Source organism: Candida dubliniensis, chromosome 1, assembly GCF_000026945.1.
Source record: "Candida dubliniensis CD36 chromosome 1, complete sequence".
NCBI lineage: Eukaryota > Fungi > Ascomycota > Pichiomycetes > Serinales > Debaryomycetaceae > Candida > Candida dubliniensis.
The window spans coordinates 117,368-139,392 of record NC_012860.1 but is presented as its reverse complement, the minus strand read 5'-3'; the positions used below and the strand labels follow the sequence as shown (position 1 = coordinate 139,392).

At 31.9% G+C, this 22,025-nt stretch overlaps 9 protein-coding genes and 1 non-coding gene across 10 annotated transcripts; 6 read left to right on the top strand and 4 right to left on the bottom strand. All coding sequences in view use genetic code 12, as the record gives it.

Annotated features, from left to right (window-relative positions):
• Window positions 1–192: 192 nt before the first annotated feature.
• CD36_00650 (calcineurin A1, putative) lies at window positions 193–2,016 on the top strand (the record flags this gene model as incomplete). Its single annotated transcript, XM_002416699.1, has 1 exon — window positions 193–2,016. The coding sequence occupies one exon, from the start codon at window positions 193–195 to the stop codon at window positions 2,014–2,016; it is 1,824 nt and encodes a 607-aa protein (XP_002416744.1).
• A 152-nt stretch (window positions 2,017–2,168) lies between these two features.
• Window positions 2,169–2,260, bottom strand: tRNA-Pro (TGG). Its single transcript has one exon. It is a non-coding gene; the product is annotated as a tRNA-Pro (tRNA).
• A 920-nt stretch (window positions 2,261–3,180) lies between these two features.
• CD36_00640 (beta tubulin, putative) lies at window positions 3,181–4,942 on the top strand (the record flags this gene model as incomplete). The annotated part of the gene is made up of 3 exons (XM_002416698.1): window positions 3,181–3,192; window positions 3,503–3,538; window positions 3,641–4,942. The coding sequence occupies 3 exons, from the start codon at window positions 3,181–3,183 to the stop codon at window positions 4,940–4,942; spliced, it is 1,350 nt and encodes a 449-aa protein (XP_002416743.1).
• A 478-nt stretch (window positions 4,943–5,420) lies between these two features.
• CD36_00630 (NADH-ubiquinone oxidoreductase [14.8 kda] subunit, putative) lies at window positions 5,421–5,786 on the bottom strand (the record flags this gene model as incomplete). Its single annotated transcript, XM_002416697.1, has 1 exon — window positions 5,421–5,786. One exon carries the CDS (start codon window positions 5,784–5,786, stop codon window positions 5,421–5,423), a length of 366 nt encoding a protein of 121 aa, XP_002416742.1.
• Window positions 5,787–6,103: 317 nt separating this feature from the next.
• Window positions 6,104–9,190, bottom strand: CD36_00620 (conserved hypothetical protein; the record flags this gene model as incomplete). Its single annotated transcript, XM_002416696.1, has 1 exon — window positions 6,104–9,190. The coding sequence occupies one exon, from the start codon at window positions 9,188–9,190 to the stop codon at window positions 6,104–6,106; it is 3,087 nt and encodes a 1,028-aa protein (XP_002416741.1).
• Window positions 9,191–9,522: 332 nt separating this feature from the next.
• On the bottom strand, window positions 9,523–11,646 carry CD36_00610 (acid sphingomyelinase 1, putative; the record flags this gene model as incomplete). Its single annotated transcript, XM_002416695.1, has 1 exon — window positions 9,523–11,646. The coding sequence occupies one exon, from the start codon at window positions 11,644–11,646 to the stop codon at window positions 9,523–9,525; it is 2,124 nt and encodes a 707-aa protein (XP_002416740.1).
• Window positions 11,647–13,073: 1,427 nt separating this feature from the next.
• Window positions 13,074–14,816, top strand: CD36_00600 (C6 zinc finger transcription factor, putative; the record flags this gene model as incomplete). The annotated part of the gene is made up of 1 exon (XM_002416694.1): window positions 13,074–14,816. One exon carries the CDS (start codon window positions 13,074–13,076, stop codon window positions 14,814–14,816), a length of 1,743 nt encoding a protein of 580 aa, XP_002416739.1.
• A 485-nt stretch (window positions 14,817–15,301) lies between these two features.
• Window positions 15,302–16,315, top strand: CD36_00590 (ER-Golgi vesicular transport cis-Golgi t-SNARE syntaxin, putative; the record flags this gene model as incomplete). The annotated part of the gene is made up of 1 exon (XM_002416693.1): window positions 15,302–16,315. The coding sequence occupies one exon, from the start codon at window positions 15,302–15,304 to the stop codon at window positions 16,313–16,315; it is 1,014 nt and encodes a 337-aa protein (XP_002416738.1).
• Window positions 16,316–16,823: 508 nt separating this feature from the next.
• On the top strand, window positions 16,824–17,510 carry CD36_00580 (DOA4-independent degradation protein [1], putative; the record flags this gene model as incomplete). The annotated part of the gene is made up of 1 exon (XM_002416692.1): window positions 16,824–17,510. One exon carries the CDS (start codon window positions 16,824–16,826, stop codon window positions 17,508–17,510), a length of 687 nt encoding a protein of 228 aa, XP_002416737.1.
• A 547-nt stretch (window positions 17,511–18,057) lies between these two features.
• Window positions 18,058–21,960, top strand: CD36_00570 (DNA-directed RNA polymerase, mitochondrial precursor, putative; the record flags this gene model as incomplete). The annotated part of the gene is made up of 1 exon (XM_002416691.1): window positions 18,058–21,960. One exon carries the CDS (start codon window positions 18,058–18,060, stop codon window positions 21,958–21,960), a length of 3,903 nt encoding a protein of 1,300 aa, XP_002416736.1.
• Window positions 21,961–22,025: the final 65 nt, after the last annotated feature.

Below are 22,025 nucleotides of genomic sequence, written 5' to 3'. Positions count from 1 at the left end.
CTACTTCCTACTTCCTACTTCCTACTTTTACTGTTAGACATTATTGATTGATACCATCACAGTTATCCTACTTAATTATCAAAAGTAGTTTATTAATTCCAACAAAAATCATCATTTACTTCATTTGATTCTCTTCCCCCCCCCCCCCTTTTTTTTTTTCTCCCTCCTCCTCCTCCTCCTCCTCCCATTATCATGTCAGGAAATACTGTTCAACGTAATACTGAACAAATCAATAATGCATTAAATGCTATTCAACATAGACGAACCACTACTGGTAATGATTTAAATCATACTAATCAACGAATAATTCTGCAAAATTCAATAAATGATAAAGATTATACAATTTATATTACTGATGATGGAGAAAAATATTCTACTGTTGAAAGAGCTGTGAAATCAGTTGATCCACCAGTAACATTTAAACCTAAAGATGAACAAGTTTTTTTATCAAATGGTAAACCTAATCATCAATTTTTAAAACAACATTTTATTCATGAAGGTAGATTACATGAACATCAAGCCATTCAAATTTTAAAACAAGCTACTCATTTATTAAGTAAAGAATCAAATTTATTAAATGTCCCAGCACCAGTAACTATATGTGGAGATGTTCATGGACAATATTATGATTTAATGAAATTATTTGAAGTTGGTGGTGATCCAGCAACTACTAAATATTTATTTTTAGGTGATTATGTTGATCGAGGTTCATTTTCTATTGAATGTTTACTTTATTTATATTCATTAAAAATTAATTATCCTGATACTTTTTGGATGCTTAGAGGTAATCATGAATGTCGTCATTTAACTGAATATTTCACATTTAAAAATGAATGTTTACATAAATATTCGGAACAATTATATGAAGAATGTCTTGTTAGTTTTAATGCTTTACCTTTGGCAGCAATTATGAATGAACAATTTTTTTGTGTTCATGGAGGATTATCACCACAATTAACAAGTTTGGATAGTCTTAGAAAATTACATAGATTTAGAGAACCCCCTACTAAAGGGTTAATGTGTGATTTATTATGGGCTGATCCTATTGAAGAATATGACGAAGATAATATTGATCAAGAATATGTTACTAATGTGGTTAGAGGTTGTTCATTTGCATTTACTTATAAAGCTGCTTGTAAATTTTTGGATAAAACAAAATTATTATCGGTAATTCGAGCTCATGAAGCTCAAAATGCTGGTTATCGAATGTATAAAAGAACTAAAACAATGGGATTCCCATCATTATTAACTATGTTTAGTGCTCCAAATTATTTGGATAGTTATAATAATAAGGCAGCTGTATTAAAATATGAAAATAATGTCATGAATATTAGACAATTTAATGCTTCACCTCATCCTTATTGGTTACCTCATTTTATGGATGTTTTCACTTGGTCTTTACCATTTGTTGGAGAAAAAGTTACTGATATGTTGGTTTCAATTTTAAATGTTTGTACTGAAGAAGAATTAGATGAAGATTTACCATTTAGTGAATCAGAAATAGGTGTTGCAACAAAAACAACAAAAACAACAACACCAGTGTCACCAGTGTCACCAAAAGCTCATCCACCATCAACTCGTATTACATCACCTTATAAATCAACTAAACTTGTTGAATCAGACAATAATCCTAACACCAATAATGATGATTCGGAAATGACATTGGAAGAAAAGAAACAAGCTTTACGTAACAAAATCATTGCTATTGGTAAAATGTCACGGATGTTTCAAGTTTTACGAGAAGAACAAGAAAATGTTGCTCATTTAAAAGAATTAAATCGTGGTTCATTACCAAAAGGTTCATTATTACATGGAGTTGATGGTTTAAAAAATACTATTAATTCATTTGAAGAAGCTAAAGCTGCTGATAGAATTAATGAAGCTTTACCACCTTCACCAGAAGATATACAACGATTAAAACAAGAAAAAAATACCAGAATTAGACAACAAATTGAAAATCAAGAAATGAGTGGACCAGTTTTCCAAAGATTAATTAGAAGATTATCTCAAAGTTGAACTTTTATTTCTCTTCCTCCTCCTCCTCCTCCTCTTTATAGGATATATCAATATATATATAGTTAAGTTGTGTTTATTTAAAAAGAAAAAAAAGAGAATTGATTTTCCATATAGTTGTTACAAAGTGGTTTGAAAGAGAGAAAAAAAAAATTGGGGCAAACGGGGAATTGAACCCCGGGCCTCCTCGAATTTTATGTTTGGAAACAAACCCAAACGAGGAATCATACCACTAGACCATTCGCCCGACTTGATGGCTTTGTAAAACACAACCAGTTAAAATTATCTTTGAACCACGTTTTCTATGTCATATTTATTGTGGGATTTTCCCATTATTGAAATTATTTTATTTACAACAACAACAACAACAACAGGGACCTTTTCACATTAACAATATACACATTCCCATAGGTTCAATAAATTAACGAGAATATAAATCAAGAAAATAGAAAATAACCGATCTTCCTATAGATTGAAATCAATAAACAAATTGTTGACGAATTCTTTCAGTTTGTTCCAAAATAATTCACGGTAATACATATTAAAGGAGATATAAAAGAACAACATTATGTCTTACCAGTACAAGTGATACACATAATTGAAGATATTGTAGTGGGTTTCCGTCTCGCTATCCAAGAGAAGAAAAAAAAAAAAAACACTCGATTCGTCTTTGATTAAAAAATTAATCGAATTTAGAAAATGCTTACAAAATTGTACACCTGAAGTTTGACGAGAAATAAGCGTGTAAGAACAACATACACAATACAAACTATGTAATATTAGTCCCACCAGGTAGGGGTAAGATATAGGAAGGCAGTAGTAGTAGTAGTAGAAGAAGAAGAGGAAGAATCAGACGCCTTAAGAAGAAAGAAATTAATAGAAATATTTCTTATGTCGTGTAAATCAGGACAAACTTTCAATTCTCGTAAGAAATCAATTTTGGCATTAAAATCAAAAATGTAAACAAAACAAAACAAAAACAAAGAAAAGGGCAAAAAAAAAATTGAAGAACGAAAACGGGCAAAAAAAAAAAAAAATAAAAATTTCCTTTCTTTACTTAATTTCTTTCCTTTTCCTCTTTCCTCTTTCTTCTTTTCATTTAGATTTAGATTCTTTCAACAATTTTTTTTTTAAAATCAAGAAATCAATATCAACATTTAGAGAAACATGAGAGAAATTGTATGTCCGTCCCCTCTTCCCTTCCCTCACACATCAAATCAAATCAAATCAAATCAAATCAAATCATTTTGAAATCCATATGTGTTTTGGGTTTTTCTGGTTGTTGTTGTCTGAAAAAAAAAAACACCTATAAATTTGGGTTCAGTTTTACGCGCCTTTTTCGACTAAAATCTATACCCAAATGGATTCCAAATTTGATTTAATAATTTGATGTCAATCAATCAATCAATCAATCAATCAATCAATCGATTATTGTTATATGAAGTTTTATCAAATATACTAACTGTCACGTTTTTTTTTTTTCTTCTAGATTCATTTATCAACCGGTCAATGTGGTAATCAAATTGTATGTATAAGATTAGAGACCCAATTTTTTTTTTTTTACCCCTTCAATTAGATCAATCAATTCATATTCTTGAAAAATTACATTTACTAACTTCTTATTTAGGGTGCTGCCTTTTGGGAAACTATTTGTGGAGAACATGGGTTAGATAACAATGGAACTTATGTTGGAGACAATGAACTTCAAAAATCCAAATTAGACGTTTATTTCAATGAAGCTAGTTCAGGGAAATATGTTCCTCGTGCTGTTTTAGTTGATTTGGAACCGGGTACTATTGATAATGTCAAAACTTCACAAATTGGGAACTTGTTTAGACCAGATAATTTTATTTTCGGTCAAAGCTCTGCTGGCAATGTTTGGGCTAAAGGTCATTACACTGAAGGTGCTGAATTAGTTGATTCTGTTTTAGATGTTGTTAGAAGAGAAGCTGAAGGTTGTGATTCTTTACAAGGTTTCCAAATCACCCATTCTTTGGGTGGTGGTACTGGTTCTGGTATGGGTACTTTGTTGATTTCTAAAATTAGAGAAGAATTTCCTGATAGAATGATGGCTACATTTTCTGTTGTCCCTTCACCAAAAGTTTCTGATACAGTTATTGAACCATATAACGCTACATTATCAGTTCATCAATTGGTTGAAAATTCTGATGAAACTTTCTGTATTGATAATGAAGCCTTGTATAACATTTGTCAAAACACTTTGAAATTACCACAACCATCTTATGCTGAATTGAATAATTTGGTTTCATCTGTCATGTCTGGTGTTACTACTTCTTTACGTTATCCAGGTCAATTGAATTCCGATTTAAGAAAATTAGCCGTCAATTTGGTTCCATTCCCAAGATTACATTTCTTTATGGTTGGTTATGCCCCATTGACTTCTTTAGGTTCTAAATCTTTTAGATCAGTTACAGTACCAGAATTGACTCAACAAATGTTTGATTCCAAAAATATGATGGCTGCTTCTGATCCAAGAAATGGTCGTTATTTAACTGTTGCTGCTTTTTTCAGAGGTAAAGTGTCTGTTAAAGAAGTTGATGATGAAATGCACAAAATCCAAACCAGAAATTCATCTTATTTTGTTGATTGGATTCCAAATAATGTACAAACTGCTGTTTGTTCTGTTCCTCCAAAAGATTTGGATATGTCTGCTACTTTTATTGGAAACTCTACTTCCATTCAAGAATTATTTAAAAGAGTTGGTGATCAATTCAGTGCTATGTTTAGAAGAAAAGCTTTCTTACATTGGTATACTTCAGAAGGTATGGATGAAATGGAATTCACTGAAGCTGAATCTAATATGAATGATTTGGTTAGTGAATATCAACAATACCAAGAAGCTAGTATTGATGAAGAAGAATTAGAATATGCCGATGAAATCCCATTAGAAGATGCCGCCATGGAATAAAAGCTGATAAATGCTACAATATATTAATTATAAATAATTCTTTTTTCTTTTTTTTTGTTTTTGTTGTTGTTTTTTTTGTTCTCTTCAACAAAAAAGAAAGAATTCTTCACTTCTAATATAATTATGGTTTTTTGGTTAAAGTTAATGATTATACCCTTTTATTATTTATCGGCACAATATTTGTTGTATAGTTTGATTTGTTTATCTATCTTAAACTATTATTTCCTTACTCTTTTTTTTTTCTATATATACATACACGCATATATATATATATATAATCTTGATTGTTATTTTTGTTTAATAAAAGGGTTGTCACAAATTAACATATAAATACTTTTATATATATTTAATGATGCACTACTATTACTGCTATTGCTATTGATTATATTGAAAATTTTAATACAGACCATAATAAATGCCAAGTAAGCAGCCATGCCACATTAATATCTATCCCCCCTCCTCCTCCATTCTTTGCATCTTAATTCCCTCTTAAAAAGTTTTTAACAAAATCATTTTTATCAACAACATTATAAGAATTTTGTTCATCAAAATATCTCATAACATGACATTGTTGTTTCCAAAAATTAATTAATTCTTGAAATTCCATTTGTCCTTTCATTAATAATACATTATTGACGGATAAATCATTACCAAATCTTTGTCTTTCAAATTCTTGTCTAATTTTAGTTTTTATATTAGATATTGGCATATCTAATTCATATAAATCAGCAAATTCTTTAGCATTTCTAATATATTTACGATACAAGTGTAGAACTCGACGTTTTAATTCAGGGTTTGATGTTGAATAACGGGTTGTTTCAGCAAATTGAGTGGCTAATGTCATTGATTTAGATTGGTTTAAGGAATATATAGATGTATACTAATGGGTTGATTATAATTGAAGTTTGTTTGTATAAAGCTTGTGGTTCCTTTTTCTTTTCTTTGTTTCTTTCTTAGGAGTTGATATTTTTTTTTTTTTTTTTTTTTTTTTCTTTTCTAATTGGGTTTGTCTTTCTTACTAAATGATGAACTTTGGTTGGTGGAAATTTTGCACTTGCGCATCTTGAGATTTGTCTTGTTTGGTTCTTGTATTAGAGATCTATTAGACAAGTCCAATATTGTATATTCTTCTACCACTTATCCTATTTAACAACAACTCATTCATTCAAGTTCTTTTTTGACTTGTCTAAGAAAATCACCTGATGGTTCTAATATCTTAATAAACCTACATAATTCAAAACACCAATCCCATTTAGAAGAAGATTCTAACATTTTAATGATTTTCAAAATCACTTGTTTATCATGATCATTTAATTCATCAGTTTCTGTATCACCTTCATTTTTATAATTAAGATAAATAATTAAATAATTATAACATAATTCAACATTATCAATGGCAATCAATCTTTTCATAAATTTCTCTGGAGTCGTTTCTAAAGCATTGAAAAATCTATGCCAATATCCAATCTCAATTTTTCTTAAACAATTGATATAAATACCTTCAGAATTTTCAGTAAATTCAATCAATTGAAATAATCGTTTTAATGGTAAATAATCATCATTAGTAAGATGTTTAAATAAAAGTAATTCAAGACAATAATGGAAATTCTGGAAATTTGCATATTTTTTAAATGAACTCTCTAAATCACCTTTATGTAATAGATCAAATTCAATGAAATTATTTAATATAAGTTTACGAGAAATGGTATTTCTAATGAATAACCCACCTGATTTTGGTTTATTAATTGCTAAAGTGTTTAATCCAATTAAATCTAATGATTTATGATTGAAAATAGCATCAAATTCAAATGGTTGCATTCCATCAGTATGAATACAAATGGGTAATAATTTCCCCATTTCTTCTTCAAATTCTAATACATCTTCAGGTTTATTTATACTACCATTATCATTATTATCATTATTATTATTATTATTATTATCATAAGATTTTTCAATCAATTCAGAAACTTCATAAACAAGAATTTCTTGTCCATTAAATAAATAAATAAATTCAATTTCATTTTCAAATTTAATTGTTTTAAATTTAAAAAATTCAATGTTTGAATGCAATTTCACTAAATCATATATATTACTAGGTTTCATGGATTCCACTGGATTAGTTCTTATTGATGTTGTTCGAGATTGTTGATTTTTCAAAAGATAAATATCACCCGTGGAAAGTAAAAATAAGAAATGTCTATTATTAATCATACTGGTTTGAACCACTTCATTTAATTCAATTTTGGTATTAATACTCGATAAATTGACGGTTTTATTCACCGATATGAATATTTTATAATGTTTTATATCGGTATCAGATTTAATAAGTCTATTAGTTGATAAATCAAGAACAATTAATCGATGATCAGAAGTAAGAATAACAACTTGACCTTTCCCTTTAGTTGGTTCCGATAAATTAATATCGATAAATGTACTTTTGAAATCATATTTCCACATAAGTGAATCACTAGTAAATGAAATTTCTTCACCACCCATTCCATATTTTGTTTTCGAGGCATCTAAAACCATAAATTCATCTACTAAATAATCACCATTATCTTCGTTTTCTTCATCTTCATTCTCTTCAAATGTATGTCTTGATCGTCTATTGACAACAATAAGAAAATCTTGAAACCAAAAATGATGAATAATATTCAAAGATTCAGCGAAAAAATTCTTGAAATTAAACCAAAGAATATGATAAATCAGATCTCCTTGTGAATAAGGAGTGGAAATAGCAAGATAATCACCAAATGAAATTGATAATTGATTATGACGATTTTTATCTAAACATAGTTCCCCGATTTGATTGTTTAAATTTCTATTTTTATTGATTTTACCATTGAAATATCCTCTATTTAGTATAATTTTTTTATATTTGGCAAGTATAGGGAATCTTAATAAACGTTTATCACTTTGAATCACACTTATATATTCATGATCATATAGTAATCCTCCATTTGATCTCATTAATGGGGTATAGAATATTTTTTTATCGGTCACCACATATAAAATTGATGCATTTTCTGATATCACGATAGTTTTTGCCTTTAAAAATTCTCGATTGGCATCATTCAGTTCATCAAATTCATTCAAAATTTCTTGTGAATCAAACGATATACTGCCAAATTTTGATAATAATTTCCAACTACCAGATTCTTCTAATAATGTGAAAAATTGACCACAGGGTGACCATTTAATCTCACCATTAAGATTCAAATTTTTAAGAAATTGTAAACTCTTTTTCTTCAACATATATGTATTCAAAGTACTATTACCACTGGTGTTATTATTATTATTATTATTATTATTTTCTTTGGCAATTAATAAATTACATTGTGGATTAAATGAAATATTGTCAATGTCTCCTGTACCTATTTTATATCCCATATCTTGATTATTTTCTAAATACATAATCCAAATTTCATTCTTTTTGTTGACAAATATAAAATAATTAAAATATTCATTATATGTGATATACTTTATTCGACTATTTGAATCATACCAAGTGAATTCCAGTAAACTAAATAATTTATTTTTAAAATTTAATACATTTATTACTTGGAAAAAATCATCTTCATTATCAGGAGTTTTTTCATCCTGATTATTGAAAATATATAAAGTATGAGAATTTTCTTGTAACCAAAAATCTTGTAATCCAATTCCAATTTTCAATATTTTAAAAATTGATAATTTAATCGGTTCAATTTCAAATCCTCCTATTTCATCTTCAATAGTTCCATTATTAATATTTTCAATATTTTCTAAATTTACTGAAACTTCTTCAGTTCCATGAATAATTGATTTAGTCGCTGATTTGAAAAAATCTGTCACGGAAAACAACCCCAGTGATGTAGAACTTAATGGTAAGCCATTTTGTATTAATTCATCATTCTTATTATGTATTTCATATAATGATCCAGAATAATTAATGGAAATTTGATATATGATCAAAAAATTGTTTTCTGATTGGATAAATAAATTGACAATACTTAATTTCTGAAGTTTAGCAGTATTCACACTTACATGTTTTGTTTTCATTTGAACATTATACCCATTGGTTTCAATGGACTGGGTGTTTCGTACATGAGAAGCTAAGGGAAGTAAAGTATGTTGATGGAAAACAAATACACCGGATTTTGTAAGTACAGTTAGTAACGGGGTATGATAAATATGGGCTATATCAATTATATCTTCATTTATCGGTATATCTATCAGAAATTTGGGACATCCATTGACCCAAACCATTATGTAGTAGTTACTTTAATATATTGGTGTTGATAATAATAAATACTGGTTTGAATTTGTTGATTTCGTTGATTTCGTTTCTCGGTCCAAAGTTGGTTGGTCGATATTTCTTTTTTTTTTTTTTTTTTTTTTTTTTCACTAACAAAGAGAGGCTTGCCAACCAACATCTTCTGGTTTCTACACAATGCTAACCACATTAATACCATTGTAAGTGAATTGTTTTCAGTAAAGATATATAATCTATACTTTATCAGGGGGGGGGAAGAAGTTATTTATTTTAATTAAAAATTTAGTAAGAACTAAACGAAAATCATTTAGGCAACGTATTTAATCTAGTTTCTAAGACAGGCTTGGTAATCGTCACTATAAAAAGAACCAACAACACAATAATTTTCATTATAACAGGTATCTGATATGACACTGCCATTCTTACAATCAGGAACACCAGGACCAAATCTATATCTAATATTGGAAAACTCTTGGTTGAACTCGATATCTGATTCATTTTTCAAGCGAGCAAACACATAATTGTGCCAAAAAGTAGCATTCAATGGAGCTTTTTCTGGCCAAGTTTTCTTGGGATCATACAAGTCTCGGGCAGAATATTCAAATTCCCAAACAGGTTCTTGACCACCATTGATAAACGTGTCATTTAATTTAGTCATATAATTGAATGAATTGATAATATTGAAACTTTCATTTTCAACTTCGTAGTATCTCCAAGATGGATTGTAATTGGCCAAAGGTGTCACCGATTGCATGACCCAAGACATGTTAATAATGTCTTCAGCTTCCTTGGATGAATTAGTAGAATATAATATATGGGTTTGATCCATATGAGTATGAGCAAAGAAAATGTTGGCAATAGTATATGGACTAAATCTTTCCACAATTTTCCCAAAGATACGTGATTGCAATGGTAATGTATCATAATCAGTAGTGGGGATATGAGCCATAATCCACACTCTTTGACCTTTCTTTTCACTTTCAATCAATTCATTAACTAAAAATTCCCATTGACCAAACAAGTCTGGGTTGGTTGAAAGATCAATGTATGACCATAAATTCTTTTGGTAGTAAGCGTTAGAATTCAATCCAATAACCTTCAATCCACGGTTGGTGACATATGAAAACCCAGCATAATGGCTCTTGAGATCATATCTATCTTTAGCTGGGAACCATTCATTATTTATCCACAAATCAACCATTTCATCTTGGTTCCAACTGTATGATCCATTAAAATCATAGGCAATGGGTGACAATTGTCCGTATTCACCAGTCTCATGATTACCCAAGGCTGGCAAAACAGTCAAGTTGTTGAAAAAAAACTTCATGGCTTTGAAACTTTTAATTTCTTCTTCCTTGGTGTATTCTGGAGTACATGACAACAAGAGATGATCAACAACATCTCCAGTAAATATGGCAAACTCAAAATTCTTTTCCTTGTGCATTTCAGCCATATGAATCAATGAACTGTTCATAAGTACAGTTGGAGAATCAGTAAGATATCCACCAAAACTAGTAGCTGGTGCATTTTTAAAGTTCCATCCACGGTACAATGGGAAATCATAATAATCACCTTTAATATATTGACTATTTTCGTCATAGTGAGCATCGGGGTAAAACGAAAATTCCATATTGGTTGCATTGGGACTAAAATGTTTGTAATAACTGGAAAAATTGTAATTGTTCAGTAAAAGTTGTTTATTGAATGATTCTGGTGCAGCACATGGTGTAGTGGTACAGTTTGCCTCAGCACCAACTTCGTATCTCAATTGGATGTGAATATCAGAGAAATGAAGCACATTAAATATCTCACTGTTGTTTTTGTATTGGGGTTCAGAATAGTGTTCTGGTTTCTTTTCTGGCCACCATTTGGAAATACCCCACAATTTTTCCACATCTTTGGTGGCAGGCATTTTACAAGCACCTTTACCTTTGAAATAACAATAATATTCTAAATCCAAATCACTGGATACGTTAAAGTTCTTGAGCATGTGCAAAAAATCATTGTCAAAAAAATTGACTGATCCAACTTGTTTAATACCAGAATCAAAGTCATCGTTGAATTTTTGGAAATTCTTGTAATCAGTACTGACGAAAAAGTCAACATTGTCACATTTGGATTCAGTATTGTTGTTGATGACCAAACAATGTTTGAATAATAACAAACTGACTAAATGTGACTTATCTGGGTATTCCTCAATCAACGATTTACCATACTTGATTCTGTATTTGCATTGATCACATTTAGTGGCATTGTAGTTTGTCAAGTTTTTCAAGTGTGTACCAATAAAGTCAGTTTCAGCATCAGACAAGTCATTGTAAATAGAATCAATCAAATTGGCTCTCTTGGACAAAGAAGATTGGATCTGTAATGAGTCAAAGCCTGGCACAGTATGTGCTTGAACAGACAACACCAAAATAGCAAACAAGTATAAAACTGGAAGAAACATTGAACTGTAAATTAATGTTGGTTCGACTATTGGTACCTACTCTCATATCATATTGACCAGAAGAAGGAATGGCTCGAGTATTTATACTAGACATTATTTCAAAAGTTTCTTATTGTTATCTACTGACGAAATTCTCTATGCAACAAAACCGCTGAGAGTTTAGGTAAAATTTCGGATATATACAATAATAGTAGTTGGTAATTTACTCTTGAATCATGGTGTGCACGTGTGCTGTGAAAAAAAAATCCCCCTATTACAAATATTAATTTAATGGTTTGTGCAATAATGTTATTCCGACGAGTTGCAATGATTGGTTCTTTCTTTGTGTTAAAGAGTTGTTTATTTTATACTTTTTTAAACAAAAACAAATTTCAATATTTCCCATAAAATGGAATGATGAGATGAGCTATAGATAATGATGAAGTTCATTCATTTTGAATCAATTTCTGGCCCATTTAGGGAATCCGGAGAAATTAAATTTTGATACAATTTTTATGCGTATTTTTAACAAAAACAAACTTAGCTAGAATGAAAATGTTCGCAACCAAAATTGTATATTGAATTGCCCCATGATATTGTTGGGCTATTCTATTACCCACGTAAACGATAGGCCAAGGAAATGGAGAACTACAGAAATTTTTGGTTTGGGGACATTAGATGCCACCGATTTGGTAGTTTTTACCTTACTTTCACAATATTGAAATGGAGAAGAGAGTTTTATTTGCAATATCTGAGCAAAAATGTAAATCACCATCTGAATATTCACAGAATTAACCCTTAAAAATGGAACTAGTAGCTAATTTTCTAAGCTTGGGAATGAAGTAAAGCCCATGATTACATAACCAAACTTCTATGAGTATAATATACAGGATATATTACAGAATCTATAATTTAATACATTAACAATTGAATACTACCAAGAACACGAGGTTGCAAAACAATATTCCTAAAAATAGAATGACACTATTTCCTCCTTGGCCATTAGGTTTATTTAGTTTTCACAAAATTTAGTACTAAATATTATAGAACAAATGTGTTGATTCACAAAATCCGTCCTGTCGTAATTTCATTTCCAGGTAAAATAAATAATTACTATGATGCAGTAGCGTTATCCTGAAGTGTCTATACGGTCAATTGAAAAACTATCTTACAGTTGGAATAATATCTATCTTTACGAGGTGTAGTATTCTGTTTGTATTGTGGAAGTGCTTTTTTGTATGTAAGACATGTGGCACTAAGAACAACTTCACTTTTGACTAAAAACTTTCTCTTTTCGTTTGATAACACACACACAAAGGATATCGATCGCCGTTCTTCCCACAAAGCACTTGTTATGTGATCTAATTGGGCTTTTTATTTTCAGCTTTGCAATTTTCTTTTTAAACAATTTACTCAAGTCTCAGATTAACTGATTATTGAATCAGGTAATGTTCCACGTATTCGATTTAGCATCAAATGAAACTATAGCAACAGACGACCTGCAAGTTCATGAATTACAACCCACTCCATCTTCAGACCAACAACAGATTAAACTAAGAACAATTTTGAAAACACTGAAAAGAAGTAGGACAGGATGCCTTCAATGTCGAGCGCGAAAGAAAAAATGCAATGAAGAACACCCAGTTTGTGGTTCATGCAAACGTCGAAAAGTTAATTGTAGTTGGAGAGTTACATCTAGGTTCAAAATTCTTGAAAACGGAACCAAGGTGAATACCAATTCTACTACACCAGAAAGAGTACGAGAGTCAGATTGTACAGCAATTAATCATCAATCGATAGACACTAACCTACTGGATCAAACTAGTCTAGGAGAATGTGACCCGGAATCAGATAATACTGATATCACCAACTTGAATAGGAACCTGTCCAGTATTTCCCCCAAATACTTGTTTGAACCTGGATATGATTTTCTGGATTTGAGTTTCTTAGAATATTGCACCCCTTCACCAATTAATTCACATATTTTCCAGCCTTTTAAATATTTGAACATACAAGGATTATACTTTCTTGATGGGTTTATTGCCAATGTCGCAAAAAAGTTTTCCATTGGACACGAGTCATCGAACTATATATTGAAAACATTTTATCAATTAAGTGAGGAACACGAAGCAGTCTCGTATGCGTTGGCAGCTTGGGGTGGTGTATTTATTGAAGGAGGGTTTACGGAAAATGTAAATCATTTTCTTGGAGAAGCCATTCTTAAGATGTCTCAGGAATATCCCAATTTGAACAATATAGCAAAAAAAGACGTTTATATTTTACTCAACTATTATTTGGTTTATGTTGGATTGCAAGTTTGTGCTGGTGATGTTTCCCAATGGCATCAAATATTCCATAGAACAATTGACTTGGTAAAAAAGCAAGGAGGTTTAAGCAGTATTATCGAAATGTTTGATTGTTCAAATGAGATCAAATGGCTTCTTTCTGATATTCAATACCATGACATATTGTCCCTGAATACTTTTCATAAAGGTACTTTGTTGCCCATGGAAGAGTATAATTCAGTTTTCAAAGAAGCAAAAATCTTGGAGTTGGGAAATTATGGACTAGATCCGTTTCAAGGATGTATACAGCCAATCTATTTAGTGCTAGGTGAAATTACTTCACAGGCAGTAGAATTGAGACATTGGCAAACTCAAATTGAATACAAAGGTGATATGACACTGCGGTTGGAGTTTTATCACAAAGCCGACAAATGTTATAGAGATATGAGTTGCAAAATTAGCGACTGCATACCCAATATGGAACAAATGAAGTTAATCAAGGACGATAGATACGAACTAGAATTGCATTTAACGTTATTTGAAATTTATCTGCTTACATGTCAATTATGCCTAAACTATCTTATTAAGAAATTACCTGCCAATACATTAGATATGCAGTTGTTGCTATTGAACTGTTTAGCTCTGATTGATATTTTGATTGGTACAAAAATGAAAAGTGCTTTATCGTTTCTGTTATTGGTGTGTGGAATTACCTGTTGTTCAAAAAGTGACAGATCTAACATGTTGCAAAGATTTGAAACTGTCAGTAATGACTACAAGGCAGGTAATGTAAAACTAATAAAAAATATTGTTGAAAAAGTTTGGGAAAGAAATCAAGAAGGTCAATTTTGTATCGATTGGTTGACTATTTGTCAAGAAAACAATTGGAACATCTCCTTTTGTTAAGGGTGTTCCTTATGATTTCATCTTTTTAAGAGAGTATGAAAGTAGATAGGTTTTGTGTGGTTCCTATTTCAGAAATAAAACAATAACCCTAAGGCTTTAATAATTAATCTTAAACCTTTACATACAAACAATTTATCTCTTAAGAACCCCTTACGTATCTCTCAGTTACTTTCCATTGAATGTACTTGTTAGATGATGGTGCTATTTTAAGTGGCTTGTAAATCCTAATGGGGTGTTTTAATTTTGGTGGCGCATTTAAACCAACAACCCAAAAAAAAGAAATCTAACTGGGAAGTGTTTTCGTTTTGTTGTTCTATTTCGTTTCGAACATTATTTTTTTTTGCTGTCTTTTTTTTTTTTTTTTTTTTTTTTTTTAATTCATTCAAAAGTTAATCTAAACTATTGCCTGTGAACATTTGCAAAAGAGTTACTAAAACTCCACTTCTTCCTGATTCAAGTGTATATCGATTACTATTTGTTGGCAAATGTCTACGTCTATTCAAAATCGAACAATAGAGTTTCAGCAATGTGTTTCCACATACGATAAGATTAACAAAAAGCAGAATAAGCATTTGAATAATAGTTCTGCACTTTCTACTCCCAAAAAGTCATACTTCAGCCAACAAGCTGGTCTTATAGCTAAGGACATATCTCATGTGACTGAATTGTTAAGTAAGCTTGCAGTATTGGCAAAGAGGAAACCCATTTTCGACGATAAACCAATTGAAATAGGTGAATTAACCTACGTGATTAAACAAGATATCTTCAAGATCGAAACTAATATTCAAAATTTGCAAAAGTATTTGAAAGGAGACACATCCGTTTCTATAGATGCACAAACCACCCAGTTTTCCAAGAATGTGTTGACTTTATTGAATTCAAAAATGAAAAATGTTTCTGGTGAATTTAAAAATGTGTTGGAAATTAGACAAAAGAATGAAATAATAAACAAGAACCGAACAGAAAACTTTTTATCTTCAGTATCTGCATCAAGAAGTAGTAACAACCAGTCGCCATTAGTTGACAACCCTAATGCCTCATTGAGCAACTTGAGTGAAAACCCATTTTTGGCATCGTCTCCACCAGAACATTTACCGTATGATCCAGACGCAGATCCAGATACAAGTTCACCTTACGGAGTATCCAATAATGGTGAATATTTATCATTACCTTCGCAAACACAACAAATGTTACTAATGGAAGAACAACAATATGGAAATCAACAATATTTACAACAACGGAACCGAGCAGTTGAGAGCATTGAAAGTACCATTAATGAAGTCGGTAATTTGTTTCAACAATTAGCCACTATGGTGAGTGAACAAGGTGAACAAATACAAAGAATTGATGCTAATGTAGAGGATATTAACATGAATATAACTGGTGCACAAAGAGAGTTGTTGAAATATTATGCTCATATTACTAGGAACAGGTGGTTATTCTTGAAAATATTTGGAGTTTTAATAGTGTTCTTCTTCTTATGGGTGTTAGTTAGTTAGTTAGATTCCAGTAAAGCATTTTTATTAATTATTTAATCTTGTTTATATTTTTACATGACAAACGTTGGTCGTGCGTAGAGGTGGCGTATGCTTTTTTCTGTTTCTCATGAAGAACAACCACCACCACCACAGAAATGATGATAAACTCTCAAGCTTTTTTTTTTTTTTTTTTTTTTTGGTCGGTCGCTCAATCTTTAGATAACCATCAACTCGATTCAAAGATTTGATATCGAATCTGACGTCTGTTGTTATAACTATCAGTTTGCGTATTCATCATTTTGTTTTTTCATTTTCAGCCCGGTGTTATACTTGCTGATATACAATCAAAGGTAAACTTTTAACATTAGAAATACATATAATTCCAGTTATCAGCATAAAGTGAAGGCAATACACACCATCTTCCAATAAGCGCTTCCATATCAAAAACAAGATTAAACACCGTTCCTTTCAAACAGTTCATCATATTAATTATAACTTTAGTTGATTAAATAAAACTCAGATAGCAAACATGTGGGGATATTTTTTTGGAGGAAACAGCCAACAAAAGAAGGATTTGCCAAAGAAGGCAATAGTGGAATTGCGAGAACACATACAAACATTAAACAAGAAGAAGAACCATTTGCAACAGCAGATGGATGATCAAGATCAGTTGGCCAGAAAATATGTTAGTTCGAAACAAACGACTTTAGCTAAAAGTGCTTTAAAAAGAAAAAAGGGGTATGAATCCAATCTATTAAAAGTGGAAAACCAGATTGAAACTTTGGAGACACAATTAATTAGCATTGAAGGTGCAAACTTGAATTTGGAAACCATGAAAGCTATGAAACAAGGTGCAAAGGCCATGAAACAAATACATGGGGAATACGATGTAGACAAAGTTGAAGATACCATGGATGAAATAAGGGAACAAGTAGAATTAGCTGATGAAATCAGTGAAGCTATATCGAGGCCCGTTGGTAATGAGTTTGTTGATGAAGATGAATTGGATGAGGAATTGAAAGAGTTAGAGGCAGAAGCTAAAGAACAAGAGCAAGCACAGGAACATAAAGTGCCAGCTCAAAAGGCAAAACCACAACCTGTATCAAGAGAAGAAGAGTTACCGCAATTCCCATCTGTCAATAAGAAAGCCCCAGTAGTAGAAGAAGATGAAGATGAGGAAGCATTGAAAGCATTACAAGCCGAAATGGGATTATAATGTTTTTGAATACCGAATACGGATAATAACGAGAGCTTTTGTATAGAAACATATATTACCATTTGTTTGTGGTTTTTTTTTTTTTTTTGATAACACATTTTCAGATAACGAATAAGTTTTTTTTTTTGTTACATAATAATATTATCCAATTTAAAGATGTTTAACTATTTGATTTTGTAAATATGTAACTGATACTGTTTTATGGGAAAGAACTATATTGTTGGGAGTGTAGGGGGGTCAACTCGTGTGATTATAATCAAGATGTACTATAGTAGATTGATTTGACAAATATACACGACTACATAAATTTTTGAGTTTTCTTTGTTTTGTTTTCTTTTGTTTTGTTTTGTTCCCATCTCTCTCTGTCACTACATTCTTTTTTTTAGTGGTATGAAAAAATTTTTTTATAGATTTCTTTTTTCTTCATCATTGGCTCCACTTTTATAGTTCATTATCATTTTTAATCACATCACACAATCTTTGTGTATCACCTTGCAACAATAGTGTCAACAACCAAACATATTTCAAACGTAACCTAATCTTGATAATGTTGCTGGCTCAAAGATCATTAGTAAAAAGAATTACAGGTGTGCGCTTGCAATTCCGAATGTTGCATCATACAACAAAGGCATCATCGGCAACATCACAAATCGATAAAACTTCAGTTGGTAATTTCAATCAATCGGAAACTTTATCAAAAGTTATGAGTCCTTTATTGTCGATTAACCAGAAGAAGGACGTCCCTAGTGGGTTAAAACACGACAACAATAAAATCACCTACAGGTCATATTTAAATTTAGATTCTGAGAAATATAACCTCGACGAAGAAGAAAAAATTGTCAAGTATTATTCATCTAAGAATGATGGAGTTGAGTTGCAACCATACGCACCAGAAATTCAGTACTTGAAGAATATATTAGAGTCATTTCTGGAACAAAAATATTTTGACAAAATTGATCAAGTTTTGAGGTCATTATCAAAGTTAGTCACCACTACTGAATTCACAGATATTTGCAATAAGTATTTAGAAAACATTTTACAAGATGACCTGCTCAGTTTACAAGATTTGAACAACCTTATTGGCCAGCTTCAAGATAAATGTAAGTTCAAGACCAATACCCGAACCGAGGCTATGATTTTGGGAAAAATGTTGAATGACAGTGATAATGTAGAATCAAGCATAAATGATTTTTTTGGCAACATGGAAAAACAAACAATTATTGAAATTTTGAGAAATATGGATGTTATTGGAGTCGATAATTTGTACAAAGTCTTTGACTGTGACTCGATTGACGCGTCCGTTATTCCAAAAGAATTGCAGGAAATTTACCAGGAACATAAACTTAGAGAACACGATGACGTAATTGCCGAAGACATTCTCAAACTACAAGAAAACAAACAAATTAATCCATTAGACAAAAAGAATCTTGAAGAATTATTGGCAGTTGATTCATTTGGCTTGAAAGTTATTAGACATAGTTTACTAGGCTTGAAGCCAGATCTGGAAGCTGCTTTAGAGTTTTCAAACCAAGTAGAAAAAATCATTGAAGATATGGACGATGAAGCGTTGAAGCATGATATCATGAATGGTCAAATGAATTATTTCGAAATGTATAGCAAGTTGAAAACTGACGAGCAAAGACATGCTTTTAACGAGGCATTGAATGTTTACAATCTTGACAGACAGAAACAGATTGAAATAAGAGGAATTGAAGGTGCTAAGGAAAAATGGAAACACGATTTTGAAGAACTGCACAAACGAGGGGATTTGAATTTATCGAAAGGATTAAATGCACAATGCTATGAATGGCTTCAAGATATGTTACCAGTATTGGAAAAAGAATACAAACAATGCGAAGCTTTAATCAATGGTAACAACGCTGTTATTGAAAAGGATGACCCAAATGCTAAAGATCGTGCCATGTACGCCCCTTTTTTATTGAAACTATCACCCGATAAGGCAATTATTGTAACAATTCTTGAGTTATTCAAATTGCATGCCACAGGAGGAGTCATTTCTGGTTTCCGTGCCTATAAAGCTATTCAAAGTGTAGGCAAAGCCATAGAGGCAGAATATAGAATTGGATTGCAAGCCAAAAAAGAAAATAAATTGTTTTCTCGAAAGCATTTATCACCACAATTGCAAAAGTTGATGAGAAGAACAATGCAAAAGGGCAATGAATCAACCCCGGAATGGGATGATGCTACACGTGCAAGAATTGGGGGTGTTTTGGTATCCATCTTGATGTCAGTAGCCAAATTGAAAGTTACGAGGGAGACTCCTCAGGGATTAATCGAAGACTCCCATCCAGCCTTTTTTCACAGTATGCAGTTTATTGGTGGTAATCGTGTTGGGGTCATCAAGGTGCACACAGAAATTTCCAATATTTTAAGTGGAACATCGTTAACCGAATCAATTCAACCACAGGCTTTGCCAATGTTGGTTGAACCAAAACCTTGGAACTCGTATTATGGAGGTGGTGGCTTATATTCAAAGACACCTTTGGTCAGAGTCAGAGATTCACCTGAGACGGAAGCATATATCAAAGCTGCTAACGAACGAGGAAACTTAAAAGCAGTGTTTGAAGGCTTGAATGTTTTGGGAAAAACAGCTTGGACTGTGAATAAAAAAGTTTTCAATGTCATTTCTCATTATTGGAATTCAGGAGAAGAGTTTTTGAGTATACCTCCAGTGTCGGAAGAACCTCGATTACCTAAAGACGTACCTGATAATTCTGACCCTGAAGTGTTATTAAACTATACAATGTCCAAGTTCAGAGCCCTTGATGAATACATGTCTAACAAATCTCAAAGATGTGACAATAATTATAGATTGGAAATTGCTCGTGCGTTTATTGGAGAAAAATTGTATTTCCCTCATAATTTAGATTTCAGAGGTAGAGCTTATCCAATTTCTCCTCATTTCAATCATTTGGGTGGGGACTTAACCAGATCTTTGTTTTTATTTTGGGATGGTAAAGAATTAGGCGAAGAAGGATTGAGATGGCTTAAAATCCAATTGGCTAATGTATATGGTGTCGACAAAGAGTCACTCACTAAAAGAGTTGAGTTTGTGGATGCAAACTTGGAAAAGGTTTTTGCATCAGCTGCTGACCCACTTGCTTCGAATGCTTGGTGGCAAAAAGCCGAGAAACCTTGGCAAGCTTTGAGTGTTTGTTTTGAGTTGGCTGAAGCTTACAAGCTTGACGATCCTACCAAATTTGTTTCCCACTTGCCAGTTCATCAAGACGGAACTTGTAATGGATTACAGCATTATGCCGCCTTAGGTGGTGATGTTGAAGGGGCAAACCAAGTTAATTTGAAACCTGCTGACAAACCACAAGATGTTTATAGTTATGTCGCTAAACTTGTCGAGGCCAGAGTTAGGGCAGATGCCGAAAAGGGAGATGAATTTGCCATTTTCTTACAAGACAAAATCAAAAGAAAAATTGTGAAGCAAACAGTCATGACAAATGTTTACGGTGTCACCTTTGTTGGGGCAATTGAACAAATCAGAAAACAAATAGCACATCTATACCCTAGAGATGCTGATCACAACATGCCTGCCAGGTACTTAGCTAGGCAAGTGTTTGCTTCTATTAGAGAATTGTTTGAGAATGCTCATTTTATCCAAGATTGGTTAACCGAATCTGCTAAGAGAATAACAAAATCAGTTTCTTTAGATTTTGGTGAATCTAAGTATTTGGAGCTGGAACTTTTGTCAACGGTAATCTGGACTACCGCATTAGGATTACCCTGTGTTCAACCATATCGTCAACACAAAAAGAAACAATTGAAAACTGCAGTTCAAGATATGCATATTATTGTGCCCTCCAACACTAGTGCAGTTGATTCCAGAAAGCAACAAAATGGGTTCCCACCAAATTTTATTCATTCTTTGGATGCAACCCACATGTTGATGACAGCAACAAAATGTACAGAAAATGACTTGCAATTTGCCTCTGTTCATGACTCGTTTTGGACACATGCAGCTGATGTTCCTCAAATGAATAAAATCATTAGAGACCAGTTTGTGAAATTGCACACTACCAATTTAATAGAGTTGTTAAAAGAAGAGTTCACAGAAAGATATAAAGACAACTACCAAGTGCTTCCATTGCCTAATACTCACGAATTAACGCGCAAAGTTAAAGCAATCAAAAAAGAATGGGCAGAGGCATTAAATAGACCTGTTCAAATAGCCGACGAGTTGTATATGGAGCGCAAGCGTTTACAGATGTTGCAGTCCGACGATCCAGAAGAAGTTGAAGTCGCCAAGAATATGGAAACCACTATAAGTGTAACCATGAATTACAAGCCATACGAGTTTGCAAACCGTCATGCTGCCAACAGTTACCAAGTTTTAGTTCCTTTACAGTTCCCTGAGGTCCCACGTAAAGGGGGCTTTGATGTGAATTTGGTCAAGCAATCACAATATTTCTTTTCATAAACAGACAGGGGGAGGTTAAGCGTACATATATATATAAATAGATGGGTCAAACAACATCAAAAGTA